The sequence below is a fragment of the Anguilla anguilla genome, chromosome 9, assembly GCF_013347855.1.
Source record: "Anguilla anguilla isolate fAngAng1 chromosome 9, fAngAng1.pri, whole genome shotgun sequence".
Classification (NCBI taxonomy): Eukaryota; Metazoa; Chordata; class Actinopteri; order Anguilliformes; family Anguillidae; genus Anguilla; species Anguilla anguilla.
The window spans coordinates 18762450-18783370 of record NC_049209.1 but is presented as its reverse complement, the minus strand read 5'-3'; the positions used below and the strand labels follow the sequence as shown (position 1 = coordinate 18783370).

The 20921-nt window shown below is 40.6% G+C and overlaps 1 protein-coding gene across 1 annotated transcript; it reads left to right on the top strand.

Moving 5' to 3' along the window:
* The first annotated feature begins 52 nt into the window (after positions 1 to 52).
* On the top strand, positions 53 to 20407 carry LOC118235033 (serine/threonine-protein kinase PAK 1-like). The gene is made up of 15 exons (XM_035431987.1): positions 53 to 579; positions 6951 to 7139; positions 7418 to 7512; positions 7597 to 7744; positions 8362 to 8399; positions 8615 to 8746; positions 10607 to 10862; positions 13050 to 13113; positions 13587 to 13635; positions 14157 to 14269; positions 14804 to 14921; positions 15109 to 15208; positions 15616 to 15812; positions 16222 to 16359; positions 17887 to 20407. The coding sequence occupies exons 2-15, from the start codon at positions 6965 to 6967 to the stop codon at positions 17971 to 17973; spliced, it is 1710 nt and encodes a 569-aa protein (XP_035287878.1). The 5' UTR covers positions 53 to 579; positions 6951 to 6964; the 3' UTR covers positions 17974 to 20407.
* The last annotated feature ends 514 nt before the right edge of the window (positions 20408 to 20921 follow it).

Genomic DNA, 20921 nt, shown 5'->3' with positions numbered 1-20921 from the left:
GAATAGGCCAGCAGGTGTCAGTGTAGCCTTAACCATAAACCCGAGCGAGAACACGCGATTCACACAAAGACGACCGAGGGAAATGTCAGCAAATATTTCCATTAAACATTGGCGCGTAACCCCACTGATTTGATATTACATTTCTGCTGTACTAATGTTTCGAAATCAACAGTGTCTGCAGGGAAAAACGTCTCCGTATTTCTTAGGCTATTTAAACTGCTCAAGCAATGATGTAAGGTCGGATAACGTCACCACTGGTCTGTCATATGTTCACAACAGAGTGCACTTTCCAATGATTCATGCATATTGGGTATTTTTTCTCCGTCAGACGGGCGGAAAGTAAAATTAATTACTGATAGATGCCTGGATAATTTGATTATTGAAGTGACCGATTCCAGAATGCGTGTGCAACCCATATAGCCTTCAGATTTGTAGCCTAGGTTACTGTATTTTCCTTACAATAGCTCCTGGGAGTAGAGTCAAGTCTTGTGACGGAAGCAAATGAACAGAACGTGAGAGGGAAGAACAAGCAGGTCGAAGGAGCTGCTCTGCGCTTTGTCGGAATCGAGACGCTGGGAGGTGAGTGTTAGTGCACAAGATTTTGCAGGCTATTTGTTTATTTTAAATTGACCGCGTTGTGTAAGAGGAGGAATTTGCAAGGTTTTGGGATGTTGCCTTATGCGACATGCACCTGAGAAAATGTCGTCATGATGCTACCTAGAAATGCCTGCAGAAGATACTTGGGAAGGCTTATTTATAGTCAGGTAATATCGATTTACACATTCCTCCATGTTTATACAAGGAATTATTCACTGTAAAATATTCTCGAAACGTATGTCATCTTATAGCCGAAAACACAGCCAACATTTGTAAATAAGGCTAATAGCCAGTTCAGGTGTTTGTTATGATTGGATTTGGTGTTTGCCAGAATTATAGGAAGGGCGACAAGATTTTTACATGTGCAAAATTGCCTCTATTAGAATATGACTCCCCTCCGCACACCCTCCCCTGTCATTACTGGTCACGAAAGTTTGGTATTACAGACAGCACACGAAGAGATGATTATACATAGTGAATTTGTTGATGGTCAGACTTTGCATTTTTAATATCGGAGGGGAGACAGATTTCTGCAGCTTCAAAATTGCACCTACTAAAATCTGACCCCCATTATATCATCCCCTGTCAATATTAGTAATATAAGTTTGTAAATACGGACAGCATATTAATTAACGAATTGCGGGAAATCGCACCCACCAGAATCGGTCTCTCCATTTTTTCAACCAGATTTCTCATTATGATTCTTCTCATTATTCCCTTGATAGTACGCTTGAGAAATGTTTGTGAAGACTTATGCGCTCCAGATGTTTTAACACTGCAGAGGAATTTTGGTGTGCCAGACCTTGAACTTTGTTTGTGACACTTGAATGATATCCTTATGAAAACTTTACTCGGCCTTGCTTACTACTTCTCTTTACAGTGGAAAAGACCATGTTCAACATTGTGTCTTCTTTCCCATTAGTTTATGGTCCACCACACTCAACAAAATATTCTACAATTCATGGTTTATAGCTATAATCTTACATATAGGTCTTTATTACTATTATCAGTATTATCATTTTAATTGGAGAAATTAATCAAAAGAATATAGCCGTGGCAGTTTAGGGGCTTAAGACTGAAGGAACAGAGGATCTCACGCATATAAGAAATTTAATGATATTCAAGCAATAGGACATGTTGTGCAATGATGCACATTCTACAGAGCTGAGAAGAATAGTGAAACAGTGAATTGTGGATGTATGGGAAACTATTTATTGGTTAGAGAAATATTAACCAGTCACAGCTGGGCGTATTGAGAAGAATAACCATATGGTAAATCAATTCTAGTTTTGTGAGGATTGGATGAATGGTCAATGAGTTTTAACGATTAATTTGACAGGCCACACCCTATCTGAAATTCATTGGTTCAGAGGTCCCATAGTTATTGTCCACTACTGCTGGTTTATAGTTACAAAATATGGTCACATATTCTAATGCTTTGTACCAGGTTTGGTGCAAATCAAACAAAAAACAAAAAAGCCTAAGCAAAAAACTATTTTATGTATATTTTATGCATTATCTAAAGCTTCATTATGTTTGCATCGTTGTTCACTTCATTCCAAGGAATATGCTGATCAAATTTTTTGTGAATTGAACTATGGGTATTGGAGATATGGGGTGCATCCCAATTCTTTTTGCCGCTCACATCCTTTCCTCCACTCCTCCACCACCACTCATCTTCTTCCCAAAAGCATGTGAAGGAAAGAAGGGGAGAAGATGAGTGGGGGAAAGGAAAACTTTTTTTTGGTATGTGTGACATATAAATGATTGACTTGTTTATCCACCTCTCCCCATCTACCATGTCTGTAATTGAGATGGCTTCAACCTGACGCTTGACTGAGCAAGGACATTCCATTTGCTCAATACACGTTTCCTTGGTTCCTCTGTTCTCATGTCCTTTCCTCGAGTCCTTTCCTTGTGTCCAACATTTGGTGGAGCTAAGGAAGCAAGGAAAGAAAACAAGGAGGTAAAATAAGCCTTTGGAAAGAGCCCATGCATCCTTGCTCAAGCATCCATTAGGGAGCCTCTTTGCTCCTTTCTCCTAGCCCCTCCAAGGAGCATTTAACGGATCGGGATGTCCTTAAAGATATCGGTCCTCAATCAATTTTCAGGTCAGGCGAGGACTGAGGAGACAAGGATGGATAAAATAAAGCAACTGGAATGAGCTGTGGGATAGAATACCCATAGCGACAGTGGACTGCTATCACTATCCAAAATTAGCGATTGGAATGAAGTCTTGTAAGTCATGTAAGTCTTGATTATAGTGCCAGCTAGTGGCCAATTATGGCAATATGTGGTGTGGAGCTTTGTTGATTACCAACCACAGATGCTTTTAAGCAATCAAAAATAATGAATGCATTTAGGAAATAGGTAATTATGGGATAGACTACATTCACTTTCATAAATTTCAACCAAACATAAAATTTAGACTTATAGAGGGCCCTGGACCATATGTACTGAATTGTATGAAATTCTATCAAGCTGTTTTTGAGGAACGCATATTTAAGGTTTGTGGCTCCCTCTTGGCCATATTTGGAAATACTTCAGTGGCCTCTTGCAAACATCTGTGTCAGGATTTGTGAAAATTGGATGAATAGTCAGTGAGTTATGGCCAATAATATGGTAGGCCACGCCCAATCTCAAATTCATTGGCTCACAGTTCCCAAAGTTATTGTTTGATGAATGTGGTTTATGGTTAGCAAGTTGAGTCATGTACACTAATGCTATATACCAGGTTTGGTGCAAATAAGTCAAGAAAAAAAAGTCTTTGTGAAAAACATGTTTAACATGTGTATGCAAATTAGCATTAAATCCAATATGGCGGATTTCAGGACCTTTGGCTAGAATGTATGGGTGCTTCCAGGGAATGCTAGCGCCAAATGTGGTATGAACTGGGCAAAGTGTGTAGGTGAGTTATGGGTATAACTTTGAACTTTAATTATAGTACCCCTCATGTCGCCAATTGAGGTGAGATTTCATATGTATTTATTTCACCCATTTATGATGAGCGTACCAAGTTTCAAGTCTCTACCATTTACCATCGCACAGGAAATTAAGCAAACATATAGAGAGAAAAAAAACAGCAGAGAAGAGCTTAAACCCCTAGAAAGCAGAGATTACAGCATAGCGTGTGGCTTGGCATGCATGTTCACGTGAAGGGGAGTTGAAATTTGTAGCTGTGTCAAAAAATGGCACAACACCTGAACTATTTGAAGCTAATTCCTCAGGGTTGATCAGATAGAAAACATAAGTCGGAAAACCGGTGTGTATTTCTGACTACATACATCCACCGTGTCCTTCATAATTAATCCCCAAGGTAATTAGGCTACCTCAGCATAGATGTATATGTGGGGTGTTTGCCCAACCAGCGAAGCATTCACATGTATAACAGCATTTTTGTTTCCGAGTATTTCATCATCATTGAGGTTTTTGTTTGATTGTGCGTGTTTATCTATTTTCTGTACCCACTGCCCACTGTCCATATCCCCTACTCACCTCCCCCTCCTTCCCGTTCAGCTACATCCCATCTCCGCACGCAAGGCACCTGAAGTTCTTTTACATGTTCATTTAGATGTAAATTGGCTTAGCCTACTTTGATGCTTTTTCCCAGTGAGGTCTTTTGTGGTGAAAAGTCAGTGAAAAGATGTCTAAGTGTTCCAGTGAAAACCTGGCTGCATTTGGTTGAAAAGTTAAAGTTTTATAACCAACTAGGGCGTAGCCAGGCTAAATCTAAATTCCCGAATACGTCTCCTGTCTGTTCTGGCCCCACGATGGTGGAATGACCTCCCCGTGGAGGTCAGAACAGCTGAGACACTGACCCACTTCAAGGGACGACTGAAGACTCACCTCTTCAGGCTGCACCTCTCCCCATCCCTCCCTACCTCCCTGTAAATGACTGTAAGCTTAGGGTTCTAACTAGATGCTGTTTTGTAGGTGACTTAGTTAATGCACCTGTCTTAACTACTGCTTGTATTTTTGCATAGACTGCGTTGTTGCTGTTCTCGTTTGTGTTAGTGTTAAATGTTTAATCTTCAGGGTCCAAGTTGAACTATGCGGTTGTTCCCTGCACTTGGACCGGTACTTCTCTCTAGGGTTTTCGTCATACTTGTTCCTGGTTATGGTTATACACTTTGTTGTACGTCTCTCTGGATAAGAGCGTCTGCCAAATGCCTGCACTGTAATGTAATGTAATGTAATCTGGGTAAAACCTGAGCTATATTAGGGTTAAGCTAGTCCGTTTATGTCAAAACGTCTCAGCCTAGACTTCCACCCCTCTAGACGTCTAAATTCTAGCTTTTGCTCACTGGATTGGCTTTCGTTATTGTGTGAATTTGTGTGTAATAGAACACAGAAAATACATGCACATCCAAAAACTCAGACAGGTGCTGAAGAGAAAAGTAGAATGAATAAATAGTCAGCACTCTGTGTATGCTCCAAAGTACCATAGATTTATTAGCACCTGTAAGTGAGTAACATTTTGAGCATAATGACTCCACGTCACACATACAAACTAAAATTTGTTTAAAGGGGCTGACTTTTCCAGGTGTCATTTTTAACTGTGTGTACCTTAAGAATTCAATAATAATTTCTTGGAACGTTGAGTGAAGACTCAATTGTGTAAATGTTCAATTGTGTTGAAAATAAAAACTGTCAATTAATGGGTTAATAGTTGTACATTATGAATTTGAAAGACAGATGATGAAACAGAACAAAATAAGATCATTCTTGTCATTATTACAACACTTTTGGCTGTCAATTATCCTTTTCAATCCTATAAAATTAGAGGGAAAATCTGACTAGTCTGAAACAGTCTCTGAGGAAACTTGGAATGGAGGTAGACTGCAATATTAGTAAAAATCGAATGTGATCTGGGTTTATGTTAAAATATACATTTGAAGTTCTCATTCCTCCTCCAGGGATTTTTTAATTAAAGTGCACATACTGCAAAATGACCTTTTATTTCTCTATGAAAAGCAGAGCCTTGGTAATGTATTGTATGTTATTTCTGTTGAAGTTACACACATTAGAACGATCATCAAAAGAAAGAATGGTGCTCTCAGGTATATAATTTCCCCTTTTTGGGGCTTTTTTCATACATCTCTTCTTTATTTTGCTCTGCTGGGGTGGGATATTTTCAGTGCCTGGCTTCATTCTAATCTAGATGTCTGGGGCCACATATGCTGCAGTCACATATGATTTTTGTTTAAAATCTAAATTGGATCAAAACATGACCCAATTACTGTTTCACCGCTGTTGCTGTAGTTTTATTGTCTATGGATTTGTTTTAATTGGTTATTTCCTTTGATGCCATGACTGCTTGGGTAGAATACAGTACACTACAAGTTTGCAGCTCATCCACTGTTCCTGGTTTACATCCTCACTACCAGCAAAGAGTGCAGTGTGGAACCTGAAGGGTTGCCTTGAGCCATCTCCCAGCAGCAACCCTTTGAACGCTGTTTTGCCGAAATGGCTTTTACGAGCAGGCATCCCTGGAGGAAGTGGTGTTGACTGCAAACTGAGACCAGGAGAAGCGTTTGTCTCCAGCGGCAACAACAGAATGAATGAGCAAATTGGCACAGCAGAACAATACTCGACTTGATAGTTTTACACTGCTGCTGTTTGTGTTCCAGCAGGGACAGACCCCATGAGTATGTCACATTGCATGAAGAAGATATGCTTTTGGTTTGATTTCAACTGATTTCAGCTGAGATACTTTGGTGTATTGGGATTTAATATTCTGTATGGTGCATCAGGGCTTCCTGTCTGAAGTGTGTCCAGTGCCTGAATCCTTCTCCAGAGAGATCCTGCTGACTGCTTTTGTGTGACTGTAACGTGAAATTAATTTTCTAAAGCTTCCATTGGAAATTCATCAATAAGTCTTTAGTAAATTCAGTAGTGCCCAGAAATGTTTTGCGACATGAGGACGAGTTGGTTTTAACAGGACGCGATTGCTGACTGTGACAGTCAAGCAGTCATCAGGTGTACCAGACTTCATACACTTGGTCTCTCTGGCTCAGGAATCATTCTGACCCTGGACCCATGATGCCTGTACAGGTATGTGGAATGTCTTTCATCGCAGCTTGTGGTGGAGAGGATAAATTAACTTCATTACTTTCTAAACTATGCATTGAGTGTGATCAAAGCTGACCCTCTAACTGGATTTCCTTTCCTTGTAAGAGCGGGCAATGCCTCTATAAATGAAAACAGACTGGTTCTGTTCATGTGTGTGGAGATTGAACCACATGAGTTGTTGCCTGTCTTCACAGCTACTGATCCTGACCCTATGACCCTGTGACTGTGCTTTTGTAGGGTTAGAAGCTGACCCTGCAGTTTGTTATCTGTCTGCCACACAGTTGTTCAGCTGAGGATGTCTGATAATGGGGAGGTGGAGGATAAGCCTCCCGCACCACCCATGAGGAACACCAGTACCATGATCGGAGCCGGCAGCAAGGACCAATCCAAACCTCTGCCTCCCAACCCAGAGGACAAGAAGAGGAAGGACCGCTCTATTCGCTCCATCCTCACGGGTGGAGGGGACAAGAGTGAGTGGAGCTTGATTGGTGGGGTTGCTGGAATGCCACTGGGAAGTGTTGGGATTGGTGTGCAGCATAACCATCCATGTCCTTCAATATGCAGTAAAAAAAAATAGCAATAGCACAACACAATGAAAACACACTATGTTTCAATGTAGTCATACTTCTGACGGGTGATGTGCCTGTAGCAGATGTGATGTCTGTGGCAGGTGATGTCCCTACAGGAGGTGTAATTAAAAACACTTCCCTTGGGAGTCTCACTGACACATACACTCATCTGCTCGCAGATAACAGGAAGAAGGAGCGGCCAGAGATTTCGCTGCCCTCAGACTTCGAGCACACCATTCACGTGGGCTTCGATGCCATTACGGGGGAGTTCACCGTGAGTAGCTGCGCGTGCAGTGTTTAAACGGTGTGTGTGTGTGTTTTTATGCCCATAGTTGCCCTCACGCCTCTGTGTGTACAGGGCATGCCGCAGCAGTGGGCGAGGCTCCTCCAGACCTCCAACATCACCAAGCTGGAGCAGAAGAAGAATCCGCAGGCTGTGCTGGATGTCCTTAAGTTCTTTGACTCCACAGAGACGTCCAACAGCCAGAAGTACATGAGCTTCACTGGTGAGAACAGAGGGCGGCAGTGTAGCATAACAGTGAGGTTGCAACTCTGCGGTTGTAGGTTTCTTTCTCAGGCGGGGCACTGCTGTTTCACCCTTGAGCAAGGCACTTAACCTGAACTGCTTCAGTAAATATCCAGATGTATTAATGCATTGAATGTGTGAATGAATGTGAAAAAATGAAGCTATGTAAGTCGCACTGAATAAGAGCATCTGCTAAATGCCTGAAAATGTTTTTTTAATGTAAAAAAACAAATGCAGAGCAAACAGTAAGGGCTTTGACCCAGTGAGCATAAGCCAGAATCTAGACATCTAGAGCGATGGTAATTTAAGTTTTGCAACATTTTGACATAAACGGACGAGGTTAACCCCAATATTGCTTGAGTTGTACCCGACTAAGTCCTAACTTTCACTTTCAACCAAATGTAACTGGGTTTTCATCTTGACTTTTCACCACAGAAATGTTCATTGGGGAGCTAATCACTTTGTGTTGCTTTTTTAAAAAGTCTTTTCATATTATTACAGAATAGGATTAGATATAAACCATTTCAATCAATCATAAACACTACAGTCTGTGAGAATGGTAAATTAAGAAGAGTAACCATTTGTTTAAATCCACAGAGAAAAGCTCTGACAGCCATAGGTCTTCGAATGTTCTGGTAAGTGGCTGATCTCTGTGGCTGCTTCTGCACACAGTTCCCCTGGGCTACAGGGGTTGCCCTCTACCTGCTCCTATTTGCATGACTGTCATAGTGTTGTTTGAGTTAAAGGAGTAGCAGGGAAACACATATGCATGTGTCAGTGTGACATTGTGCTGCGGTTGACTGCAACAAGGTGTTGTGTTCTTCCAACCCACTCCCCTCCTCCACTACAGAGCACAAAGACCCTTTCTGATATCCCTGCTATTGCCACCCTGACTGAGGATGAAGAGGATGATGATGAGGATGATGAAGATGAGGCCACCACCCCACCTATGGTCGCCCCTCGACCAGAGCACACCAAATCTGTGAGTTCTGGTTAATTCAAGGACTGATTTCCCCTCTAGTAACAATATTTTTTCATATTCACTAATTTTGTTAATATTGGGGGTGATTGCTGTGAATATTTTTTGATATTTTATAATGACAGGGTATTTTTCACAATACAGGAGAAAGTGAATCTCTGTATCCACTTCTCCTGTCACCTAACTCCACATTGTAGGGCTCTTGGTGACCTTGATGGTAGTACATCTCTCTCTCTCTCTCTCTCTCTCTCTCTCTCAAATTTATTGTTTAGATTTAAATTATACAATGTAATATGAGAGTTGTGGCATTATTGGTTAATAGAAGACCAAGAGCTAAGCCAAATGCCAGTGATATTTATTCCTCCTGGCATTTTAAACATATACTTTGTGGTTAGTGGTGGTAATATTCATGTACTGTAGCTGTTTGTCAGAGAAGTGCATGAGAGGTGGTTTGTGGTTTGCTGCCATGGCAACATGACTGTGCTTTGACAGTGCCGGGTGTGGGGATTACTGGACGAGTTGTGACAGCCTCCTGGGATGCTGCAGAATTGAGACCGATGCTAAGCTCATTGGTGTCTCGTGAACAATGCATGCAAGAGTCAGGCCCTCAAAACAAGCACATTCTCACCTCTTAGCAATTTAGCCAAGAGCTTTTGCTCTCTCATCATCCCCATCTGCCCCTGCTTCTCCTTCAGGCAACGGCAGAGAAATCTGCCCTCGGGAGAATGCCTGCCTCTGTAGTCTGTCTGCATGTTCTTCTGTATGATTATGAGAGTTTGTGTGCTTATGCATTTGTGTCCGCAAGTGGTTGTGTGTGTGCATGTGTGTGTGTATGCCTTTATGAGTGTGTAAGTGTGTGTGTATGTGTGCGCATTTCATCAGCACTTTCTTTGGTAAACTAATGAGGTAAAGAACATCAGCATCTCATGTTTAATACTGGCTGACATATTTGCATCATATTTTACACCAGGGTTAGTTTACCACTCTAACAGAGGTGATAAAAAAACTTCTGAAGTAAATTATGTCCCCTGCTCTTAATCTAGACACCCTGGATAGAAAGCCTTTTATTCTCAGGGTGTTGAGATAAACAACAAGTGCATTTATAACACCAGTAACTTTGCCTGTCCAAAGTACTTATCATGATATCCTGAAAATATGAAAGCTAACTGATGGTAAGAAAAGATAAGATTCCAAGATTTGCACTGTGGTCCTGGCAGACATACACACACAAAGCCAGTGTAACTATCTCACTGTCATATGTGTAATTCTGAGTGGATGCATACATAGATCATTTCCAGAGACCTTCATCTGTAGTAACAGGATCTTTGGATGTTAGAACTTTACATTGGAAGTTGGGATGATTGACAGAGTGGATGGTTACATAGGCTACTTCCTGAAACCTGGGTCTGTAGTAACAGGATCTTTGAGTGTTAGTGCTTCACCTTGACAGTTCAGTTCTGTATATACTCTCTGTTTTATGTATGGAACAGACTCACTCAGCTGTTCCTAGTGACCCCTAGAAGCTGAGCAAGCAGTTATTGTAATAACCTACAGCTGTACTGGAGTTTAAAATCCAAAAGCTTTTCCAGGAGAAAAACTCCAGTCGTATCCCAGCATGCCATGGGAACATCTGATGCTGGGCATGCGGATAGTCTAGAACTGGTGAAACTGCTCTTGGTGTGAGTGGTCGCTCTCTAATCTGAGAATGGGTAATATAAATGTTAAATAATGAAGTGGTACAGCCAGTGGAATAATGCACAACCACGTGACAGTCTAAATCCTTCCTCTACGTAAGAATACAATGACATCACAATGTGAAACTTGCCTGGTGTTCCTCCCCTGATATTTACACTCCTCTGACAGATATACACTCGCTCTGTGATCGAGCCCCTCCCTGCACCTCCCTCTAAAGATGCTACCACCTCACCCCCAACTAAGGATGCTTCCACCTCACCCCACACCAGAGATGCAGCCACGTCACCCATCTTTCCTACTGCAGAAAGAAACAGCCCCAATCTGCCCTCTTCCTCTTCCTCTACCTCTGCCCCCACCCTCCCCAGCAACACAGACAAGATCAAGAAGAAGAAGATGTCAGATGAGGAGATTCTGGATAAACTGCGTGAGTGCTTTCAGACCAGACTGCTAATGAAATCATACTGTCTGCCATGACGATAGTGTCTGTCTCTCTGTCTGCTATGCTACCCTTTGAACTCCTGACAAAGACTTCATCCATTAGTGTTACAAAATTGTTGCAGGATTTTCCTGCTCTCTATAATATTGCATTATTATAAATAATCTTTAGCTTTCAAGTCTTTAAGGCACAGTGCTGCTAGCCACTACTAGTTCCAGTGGAAGAAAAATGACCTCACCCAACATATTTGCCATATTGTGTATGTTGCTGACTGTGTTTTTCACAATCCTGGGTCACAGTCCAGTTTTGTATCCAGGGCTATGGTGGCCTATGAGTGACCCTACCATTCACACTCCTGGCCAGTCTGAGGAGGTGATGGTATGCATTTTTAAAAAAGGACATGGGTGGGCAGGCGTTATGAACGTAATACAGGAAAATTTGTTTCTGTATGGTCTGTGGAACCAGCAAAACCTAAAACAATATTTTCAGTCCCAAAATGAAGAAATGTCTGGGAAAAAGAGAACATCTGGTCAGCCTATTTTAAGCTTTTGTTTCATAATATGCAATTATTTGGAATCAACATTAGCTTTCTCTCTATAGTACTTGAGAATGAGTACATACATACAGTATATATATTTGTATGTATAGCTGAACAATGGCTTTTTTTATTTTGTATTCTTTTGAGCCTGGCTAATTTTAAGTAAAGTTTTTCCCAGGCTGTGGTCACTATTCCCAGATTAGCACCTACAGAGTTTACATCTGACCTGTACACTTACACATGCACACCTGAAGCCCTTCCCCACAGACAGACAGTTTCAAACAAATTAAAATGATTTCAGTATGACTGTTACATTTTACTCTTGTTGCATTTTGCCAAATGGAGAAGTTTTTGTAATAAGGAGTCTTAGTATACAAAACATCTTTTTTTATTGCTGACTACCACAGATTTTCTGAGTGATTTGATGAATGACTGCTAAACAATTACCCTGTAAATACTGACTTATCAGCTCATTTAGGATTCATTATACAGTATTACAGTAATTGCAATGATGAGACATTCAGGTATATTGTGATAACCCTAATACAGTATATTGTCTAAAAACAATAATACATTTCTACCTGATATCACAAAAAATAAATAATAAATAACACTGTTGGGCAAATTATGCATCTAGAAATCCTTTCAGAAGTCTGGTGATACTGTCTGGATTACACCACCCTTCTCAAAGATGTGTTTAGCCCCACCTATTTTCTTAAGGCTACTGACTGTAGTAGCCATAAAATCACTTTGCTACCCGAGAAACTCACTTGCAATGTAGGCAGCGGGAACTTGTCGATAATTGTTGATCAGTATGTGTATTCAGTGTTAGTCAATGTAATTCAACTGCACTGCTCGCCAGACCCCTTCATATTATCTGTTCCTATAAACACCTCATAAACCTATAAGCATCAACTACATCAAATGAAATACTATATTTCATGACATTACCGTTGTGTCTTTTGTAATCCGTCAGTTTTTTATTTTTTTATTTTTCTGTGTGTCTGGGGAGAGAGGGGTTGTACATGCACAAATCTTCTGTTTAGATACACAATATATCCAAACATGCGCTAATGTTGCCCTCTGTTGGCGAAGCAGTGATGGTGTTGACGAGTCCTTTCAGCTCTTCTCCCGTATCTTCATCTCCTCCTGACCGGTTTTCTTCTCTAGTGTCTATGCTGCAGACTGGTCATAGTTCATGATAAGTCACTAATCACCGTGGGAGGTCAGAGTCTCTCTCCAACCATGTGAGATTGCTAAATTTCACATGAGAGTCTGTGTTTGAACAATAGTCCCTTATCTGTGATGTTATTCTGCAGGTCTGTCCTGCCCCTGATCCATACTGCAGACAGTGCTCATTCCACAGCACACCCAGTGACATTGACTGCAGTATTCCCCTTTAGTTTAGCTGATAGTCTGACCTGGTTTTTGCTGCAGATATAAATGAAATTTCTCTCTCCACTTTGGGTCATCTTTATCCATAATTCCACTGCCGAGCAGCTTGTCCAATCACAACAGTTGTTAACTAATTTCTACAAAGCTTTGGCCTATCTGAGCTTTATTTAAACCAATCGAATGAATCATTTTTGTCATTCTCTGACGTCTGTGCCCCTCCCCCAAATATGTCTCTTTCACAGGTAGTATTGTGAGCGTGGGTGACCCCAAAAAGAAATACACCCACTTTGAGAAGATCGGCCAGGGGTACGTGAGCGAATACTGCATGCCTACCTCACTGCTTAACCCTTCATCAAGCACACCCTTTACCGGTAATGTTTTGGACAGGTTTCATCAAGGTCTTTTTTATGTTTTTATCCATTTTGATCTAAATGGTGACTGAAATATTTATCATTTTATGTAGCAGATTTTAGCTCCTGGATAAACATGGATTATTATTATTATTTGCATTACTGTAATTGTTTGATGTCAGTATTGTTTTTTAAAGCATTTTCCCATTGTTCTCCCAATTTGGAAGGTTCAGTCATGGTCACCAGATGTGCGCATTGTTGTAGCCTTCATTTGGGACAGTGCCGAGAAGCACATGCTCCTGCTGGAATAGTGCCTTAACAGAATGAACCCAGCTGACCCAACACTGTTTTTCCTCTTTCCTTGTGGCATCTGACTGTTTAACTGCATTTGTGGTAGGTGTCTAGGTTAAACTCTTCTCTTTCCCACAGGGCATCAGGAACAGTGTATACAGCCATAGATGTTGCTACTGGGCAAGAGGTAAGAGATCACTGTCTCGCTGTCCCTGCACTATTGGCTATCACACTGGCTACAAAACTGAACCACTCAACTCCAGAAGAGTTAAACGTCCATTCAGTCAATTTTAAGTGAGGTTTCCTGAATTCTGAAAGAACTGACGTCTAGGTTTCCATTTCCAATTTTTCAGCTGAATTAATTAGATCCAAACTGCTCACAATAATAAAATAAGAACTGTGCTTGTGGTTCCACTGAGGTGAGGCACCCTTTGAAAATCAAGACCTGTTCCCCAGCAGACGTCTTTGCAGATATTCAATATCATGTGCTCTAGACATAAATATTTTATATGTTCTTAAAATCACTACAATTTTTCATTTGCGAAAGGGTATTTTGTTCTTAAATACCTGTTACACCACAGGCTACAGTATGCATGTGCACATGGAAATTAGATAAGAAAAAGGCTCTGTTTAGCACTGGACACATATCTATGATATGAACCGCGGATATAAGCACAATAATATACCATACTGTATCTGTGTCCTCAGGTGGCCATCAAACAGATGAACCTGCAGCAACAGCCCAAGAAAGAACTCATCATTAATGAGATCCTTGTCATGAGGGAAAACAAGAACCCCAACATTGTCAATTACTTAGACAGGTGGGTTATCCAAACAAGTGTGCATATCTTTGCATGTCTTCAGATGAGAGGCCTTTTAACATTAATGTCTATTATCATTATATATCCCACAGTGCTTATAGCTAGGAATAAACACCTCCCTGTGGTCCTGCTTCAATCCTCAATCTGCCTCTCAATCTGGCCACCATTCCCTAGTTTAACTGGAGGAGTCCCTCCTTGCTACCTCAGATAATGTGCGATGAGAGCTCTGGTTCTGATTGGTTAACGTGCATCACTCAGGTAACGACCCCATTCCCACAAAGTACCCGCAGGTCCATTTTTGTTTATGGTACTACACAAAGGCAGTTCATTATCCACTGTAATCAATATGCAGTGCTGGATATTTGCCAAAGCAATTTGGACTAGATACATTTGCTTAAATATGCACCAGAAATTCTATACCTTGGATATGAATGTACAAGCATTTGATACTCCGGCACCCTGATGTGTCTACCAAACTGTGACCTCATTCTTGTTCCAGTGTAACTGTGTATCTTATTTGCTGCCTGTCTGCAGTTACTTGGTTGGAGATGAGCTTTGGGTGGTCATGGAGTACCTGGCTGGAGGCTCTCTGACAGACGTGGTGACAGAAACATGTATGGATGAGGCACAGATTGCTGCAGTGTGTCGTGAAGTGAGTCCATTTCTGTTACTGACCACCTGGGCCCATTGAAGAGCTATTCTGACCCATTGTTGAGCTCCATATCAGGACCCATTGTAAAGTTATAACAGGTTGTACAGAAAAACCTCCCCAGAACTGTGTGTAAGCGTATTGGTGTATGTGAAGTGTATTTTCTTTTTACTTACTGTTGTCTCCTCAGTGTTTACAAGCTCTTGAGTTCCTTCACTCAAGCCAGGTGATTCATCGAGACATCAAGAGCGACAATATTTTGCTTGGGATGGATGGCTCTGTGAAACTCAGTAAGCACACTTCTGTTCTTCAGAGACGACAGCTGGTAGTCAGTACTAATGATGTCTGCTCGTTACTGTGTGGCTAAAAGGTTTCAATTCCTTATCTTTGACACAAGAGGGTAATATTGAGACGTCAAGATTTTCACTGTGAAGCTTTGCCATGTTTCCCTAGAAATAATACATTACAGAGCAAAATGCTCAGAGTAAAATCAACAATAATAGAATATATTTTATACTGATAGTACCTTTGATCCAGTGTGGGCTCATATCATCATAGAATATTTTACTGTGTGGATGGCATTTTGATATGTGTATTATTTTCCCTCAGAGAAAGCTTGCATTGTGCACTAAGTGACACTAATGTTCTTGGTAAAAAAAAAAGTTAATTTGACATCTACCACTTTGTTTCCCCCTAGCTGATTTTGGCTTCTGCGCTCAGATAACCCCGGAGCAAAGCAAGCGCAGCACTATGGTGGGGACTCCTTATTGGATGGCCCCTGAGGTTGTCACCCGCAAGGCTTATGGCCCCAAAGTGGACATTTGGTCCCTGGGCATCATGGCCATTGAGATGATTGAAGGAGAGCCGCCATACCTCAACGAGAATCCGCTGAGGGTGAGGAGTCACTGCATGTTGTCAAAGGAACTGCCCTGAAAACTTCCCTATTATTGATTAAGTGCACAACCAATGAAAGCATTTAACATGAGTTGCTACACCAATAAAAATGTGAAATTAAAAAAGGTACAGTGCTAGACATTAACGGAACATGATAAGGAAATAATAACATATGTCATAATAAAATATATGTTATAGTAATGCTAAATCATTCTAAAAGTCAGGAAATGTAAATGGGAAATCATGGAGATCTTGTTTTGCATAACATGCACTGGAACACCTGCTATAGCTTCCAGAGGAGGTTGCTGTGTCATTCATTGAGGTAATATTTAAAACCAATGTCAGCTAATTCTGACTTTTCTGTGTCCATTAATTTTACTTTCCCATTTATTTTCCTGTTCTGCATCAGGCTCTGTATCTCATAGCAACCAATGGAACTCCTGAACTACAAAACCCAGAGAGACTGTCTGTGATATTTCGAGACTTCCTGAAGTGTTGCCTAGAGATGGATGTGGAGAGGAGGGGGTCGGCCAAGGAGCTGCTTCAGGTGACTGCGCCAATGCTAGGAGTTCTGAGGAAAGAGCGTTTATGTTTGCACTTGTTAACATTTTTTTCCCAGGTGTTTAGAACAATTGAGATATGCCAGTAATTCAAGCAGACTTGGGTCTTCTGATCTACTGCAGTGTAATAGTGCATATAGAGGCAAAAAGTCTGTCACTTCAAATTTCATAAAACAATACCGAGAGATGAAGAGCGGTAGAGCTGGTGACTGGAGCACAGTAGACCTTTGTTTTACTGTGAAGCGCTTCTCTGTCAATAGGCCTAAAGGCTATTTTGTTACATTGTGCACAAGTCTTTGGCTTACACCCCCGTATGGAGCACACTCTCTCTTCTTCTGCTGTGTTTATTGGCCCCCCAGTTCTTCACTGTGTTCCTCCAGTAAGATTACCCCAGGCGTGGACCCACACGTGCACATGGACTTAAGACTGTTAGCATGTGGGACATTAATACATTCTCAAACTCTAACACCATAGAATAACCGGCCTGCCCCATGATTTAAAGTCCCATGATCAACACTCTTTCTCCTGACATGTGAGCTGGCCATGGTTTCAGATGCAAAGACCAGTGGTGTTACACAAGCACTGCAGCGCAATGCCTGGTGCTGTCCAGCCATTCGGATCATAATGCTCTCTTAAGGAGATTAATTTCTAGGTTTGCAACAGAATATGAGCTGTTTGCTGTAAACACAGTATCAGTATCTTTGTTGCAAAGTGCTTTTTGGAACAGAAACCTATTCCAGGCAACCTACAGTCCTGCAACATTAATACCTGTGGCAGGAACACACAGTTGCACTCTAAGGAGTATGCAGGGCCTTCTTTTGCCCATTCTCCCCCAGCATTATGGGAGCCATTGTTCTGGGTGAGACATGGTAGAGCCTGCAGGACTCTGATCTCTAAGGAACACCATTACCTTTCACAACAGTTGAGTCATTCAAATTTTATTTCATAATCCTCATTGTGAATTCCTATTGGAATAAATCTGCACTTAGTAAAAAGAAGGTAAATAGAGTTCTTCTTTGACATCAATGGCCATTAGCATACAAAATATCATGTGTTAACATTCATTGACAGGGGGCTAATAATTCATTCTATTGAAAAAACAACAGGATATTTTGCACATTGTGAGCCCGACACACAGCTGATTGCAGTTTACGTTCAGTAGAAACTGAGTATACAACTATAGATAAATATATGTCTGTGGTTGTGATGGTTTCTCATGAATATGTCCTGAAAATCTTTTTTTTTTTTTTTTTGATGCTCCATTCCTGAGTTCCTTTAAATGCAAAATTAGACCATAAGGGTAATTGAGCAAGAACTTCCTAATAAAAAACATTGTTACATTTTTATTTCCTTCATAAAATTCACATAACATGCACCAGCCACAGATCTGAAAATTGGGCATAATGACATCTGTTCTACAAAAATACTATAGAATATGTCCAGCTTCTTATACCCAGCTTTTCTGTCCAGCTTGTGCTTGTGCAACGTGCTCACTGTATGTGTTCCCTCCTCAGCACCAGTTCCTGAAGGCAGCCAAACCCCTGTCCAGCCTCATCCCCCTCATTATCGCCACCAAAGAGGCAACTAAGAACAGCCACTAGCTGAGCTGCAGGAGTCTCGCTCTCCCCCGTCACCCCCCCTCACCCAGGGAAGCCATGTGCTGCCACCCCAAATTCACGTATCTATTCTCTCTATGGACTTCTGGCGCCTTTGACAGGGTCAAGGATGTTACCAAGGTGGTGGCAGCTAAAGACAGTACAAAATGAAAATAAACCAGTCTTTCTCGATCTGGAAGACTTAATCCTGGACTTTAAGTGACTGTCGTTTCTTTGAAATTCTGAAAGAATCTCCTAGGCTCTAGTTTGTCCATGTCTTTGTTTATTTTTCTTTTTGTTTATCAGAATGGAATATATTATTCTTATTTTTTCAAGTCTTTTTTGGTCTGAAAAGAGAATAGTTTTGATAAATGCAATATTTTTCAGTCCAGCTTCAATCAGGAAAATTTCTCTCTCTCATTCCTCCCTTTCTCTTACTGTCTTACACACACACACACACACACACACACACACACACAAACACACTCTTTTTGCTTGTAGTGGGCCAAGGAGGAGTAGAAGTCCTCTGTCTCACTCTCTTTCTCTCCTTCTCTTTTTCTCTGGTGAATGACAGTGGCCTGTATTCAATTAACATAAACAATAGCGGTGCACTTCTTCACAAATTCAGTTTGACAAGTTCCTTTTAGTAATTGCAAAAATCAAAAGACTGAGTTGGCAAAGAACAAAAATACAGATTCACATTTAATTGTTAGTTAAGGACACATGTCAATTGAGTCCTGGTCAGTGTATTTGTTCTGCAATCAGTGGGATTAATGAACACATAAAGCTCTGACTGATGTTTGAAAGTGGCGCTTTTATGCAGTGTAAACATACCTTCATAAACTAGGTAAAACATCACTAGGACAGACATAGTCTTCCTTATATACCATAGAAATGGCTTTGTTTTAATTATTTACAACAATTTGCTTTGTGGGAATCCACTTTCTAAAAGTATCAAACCTAGAAAATAGAATACAATCTAGTAATTGTGTATATATGGTCAAGCAGTGGTTCTGTGCGTTTCCCTCAGACAAGCCTGTGAAGGAAACCAACATAACCTCTTGGAATATGGCAGTCATTGTAATGAGCACAATTAAGAGAAATAAGTTGAAATGACACACAATACAGTCAGAAGTCTCCAGGACGAGTGTTCTGTAATACTAAAGAATTTGAGTAGTTTTTGAATTCCTTCTGTGGAAAATTGAAAAAAAGTTCAAATGCTTATAACTGTAAAAGAGAATCTGAAACACTGTTGAACCTCACAGTATGTTCTAGCTTACGCTGAGTAGATTATTTGTCTTATTCATTATTTATTTTACCATGTGCTCCATCACTTTGTGGAATTTGAACCTTATTATTTTTTTATTTTCAATGAAAAAGTTGACCACAATTTATGCAAGAAAGTATAGCTTATGGCAAACTGTGCCATTCATGGAATGTGTTGGTGCACATGTTTTTGTGTGCGTGTGTGTGTGTGTGTGTGCACGTGTTCCTGTGTGTTCGTGCACATGTTTTTGTGTGTGTGTGTGTGTGTATAGGAATGTGTGCTGAAGAGTACCAGCTGAGCTTTGATTTTGGACTTGATGGGAAAACATATTTCACATAAAATTAGCTATCCATTTCAACTGCAGTAGTAGAAAGCAAAACAATAATTTATAGCTAATTTTCTTCTAAACTGCTACTGTTTGCTTTTAACAATCCACAAATAACAAGGCTAACAGGATTGCAGCATTCAGCATGTATATTGTGGGTTGTGACTGTGTCCTAACGTCTGGCACCCAGCAACTAAATTTCATGCTGTGCTCCAAGGTAGACAGTGTCTCCTCTGAATTCTGCTGCTTTCCTTTTTTTTATAAACATTCTGAAAGGATGCGGTCATTGCTAGTGCTCTTGGCAGATTGACTGCTAACTGCATGAATTGGTTCTTTACTTTTAAAGGTGGTAATATTACTGTGTTGTGTGTTGCCAGTGGCTCCATACTTCTGGAGTGCTGTTGTTGCTTCTGGTCTTCTCATTTTCATCCTAGATCATCATCATTTAGATTGTTTGTCTCAATTAAAGCAGACAACGCTGTGCTCAAGAGGTACAGCAACAGATGACCTAAGGTGTTTGTTGCAAGGGGAAAATAATAGACACAGCAGTAGGACAAAAAAATGAATGAGAAAAATTAATTGTATTTAAGGCTGGAAGGCCAAAGGATTCTGCATTAAATGGCAACAACTGTAATGCCATGTTACAACTTGAGTCTAATTTTTTATGCTTGAGTGGCCGTGTGGTTTACTGTGGCTGAACAAGCTGATTCACTGTCAGCCTTTTTCAGTGTTTATTATTTATGGAGTCATTTCAATAAAAAAAAATCAACTGTGTGTTTACCTGCATTTAGCTGCATTTAGTTTATTGATTAAGCAGTGACCACAAAATAAATATTCTTGCACACAAACTACACCTCATTGAGCAAAATTTTCATTGTGAATTTTCATTTAGGGTGCACTGGGAGGTATTAGTGATACTGAAAATCCAATCTTTGTTTCTGGAAATTGGCTTATTTACATTTGTGATCCAGGAAGGATTTTTTTTAACTGGCAAGCTGCTTTCTCATGCCACACTGAATAATTAGACACCTGATAGCACAGTCATTCTGAACCTGAGGTGCTGAGGGAGACTCGGTTCCTGAAATGAGACTTGTGCTTATGTTGAGTGACTGGCTGAAATGACACAACCTATCATGATATGTTGGGATGTGTCATTTACTAAACCTCAATATGCTTAATTGGTATCTCCATGCGATTGGCTGAAACTGGCCTGAAATATTGCATTTGCCAATCTTCTGCTCAGGAAAAGGGCATTATTTTATATGAAAATACGAGAAAATATTCAGGTGAAAATGTATTTACAATGTTAGGTGGTGCTCAGTAAGAAACGACCATTATGCTCAAAGGCAATGGACAGAATAC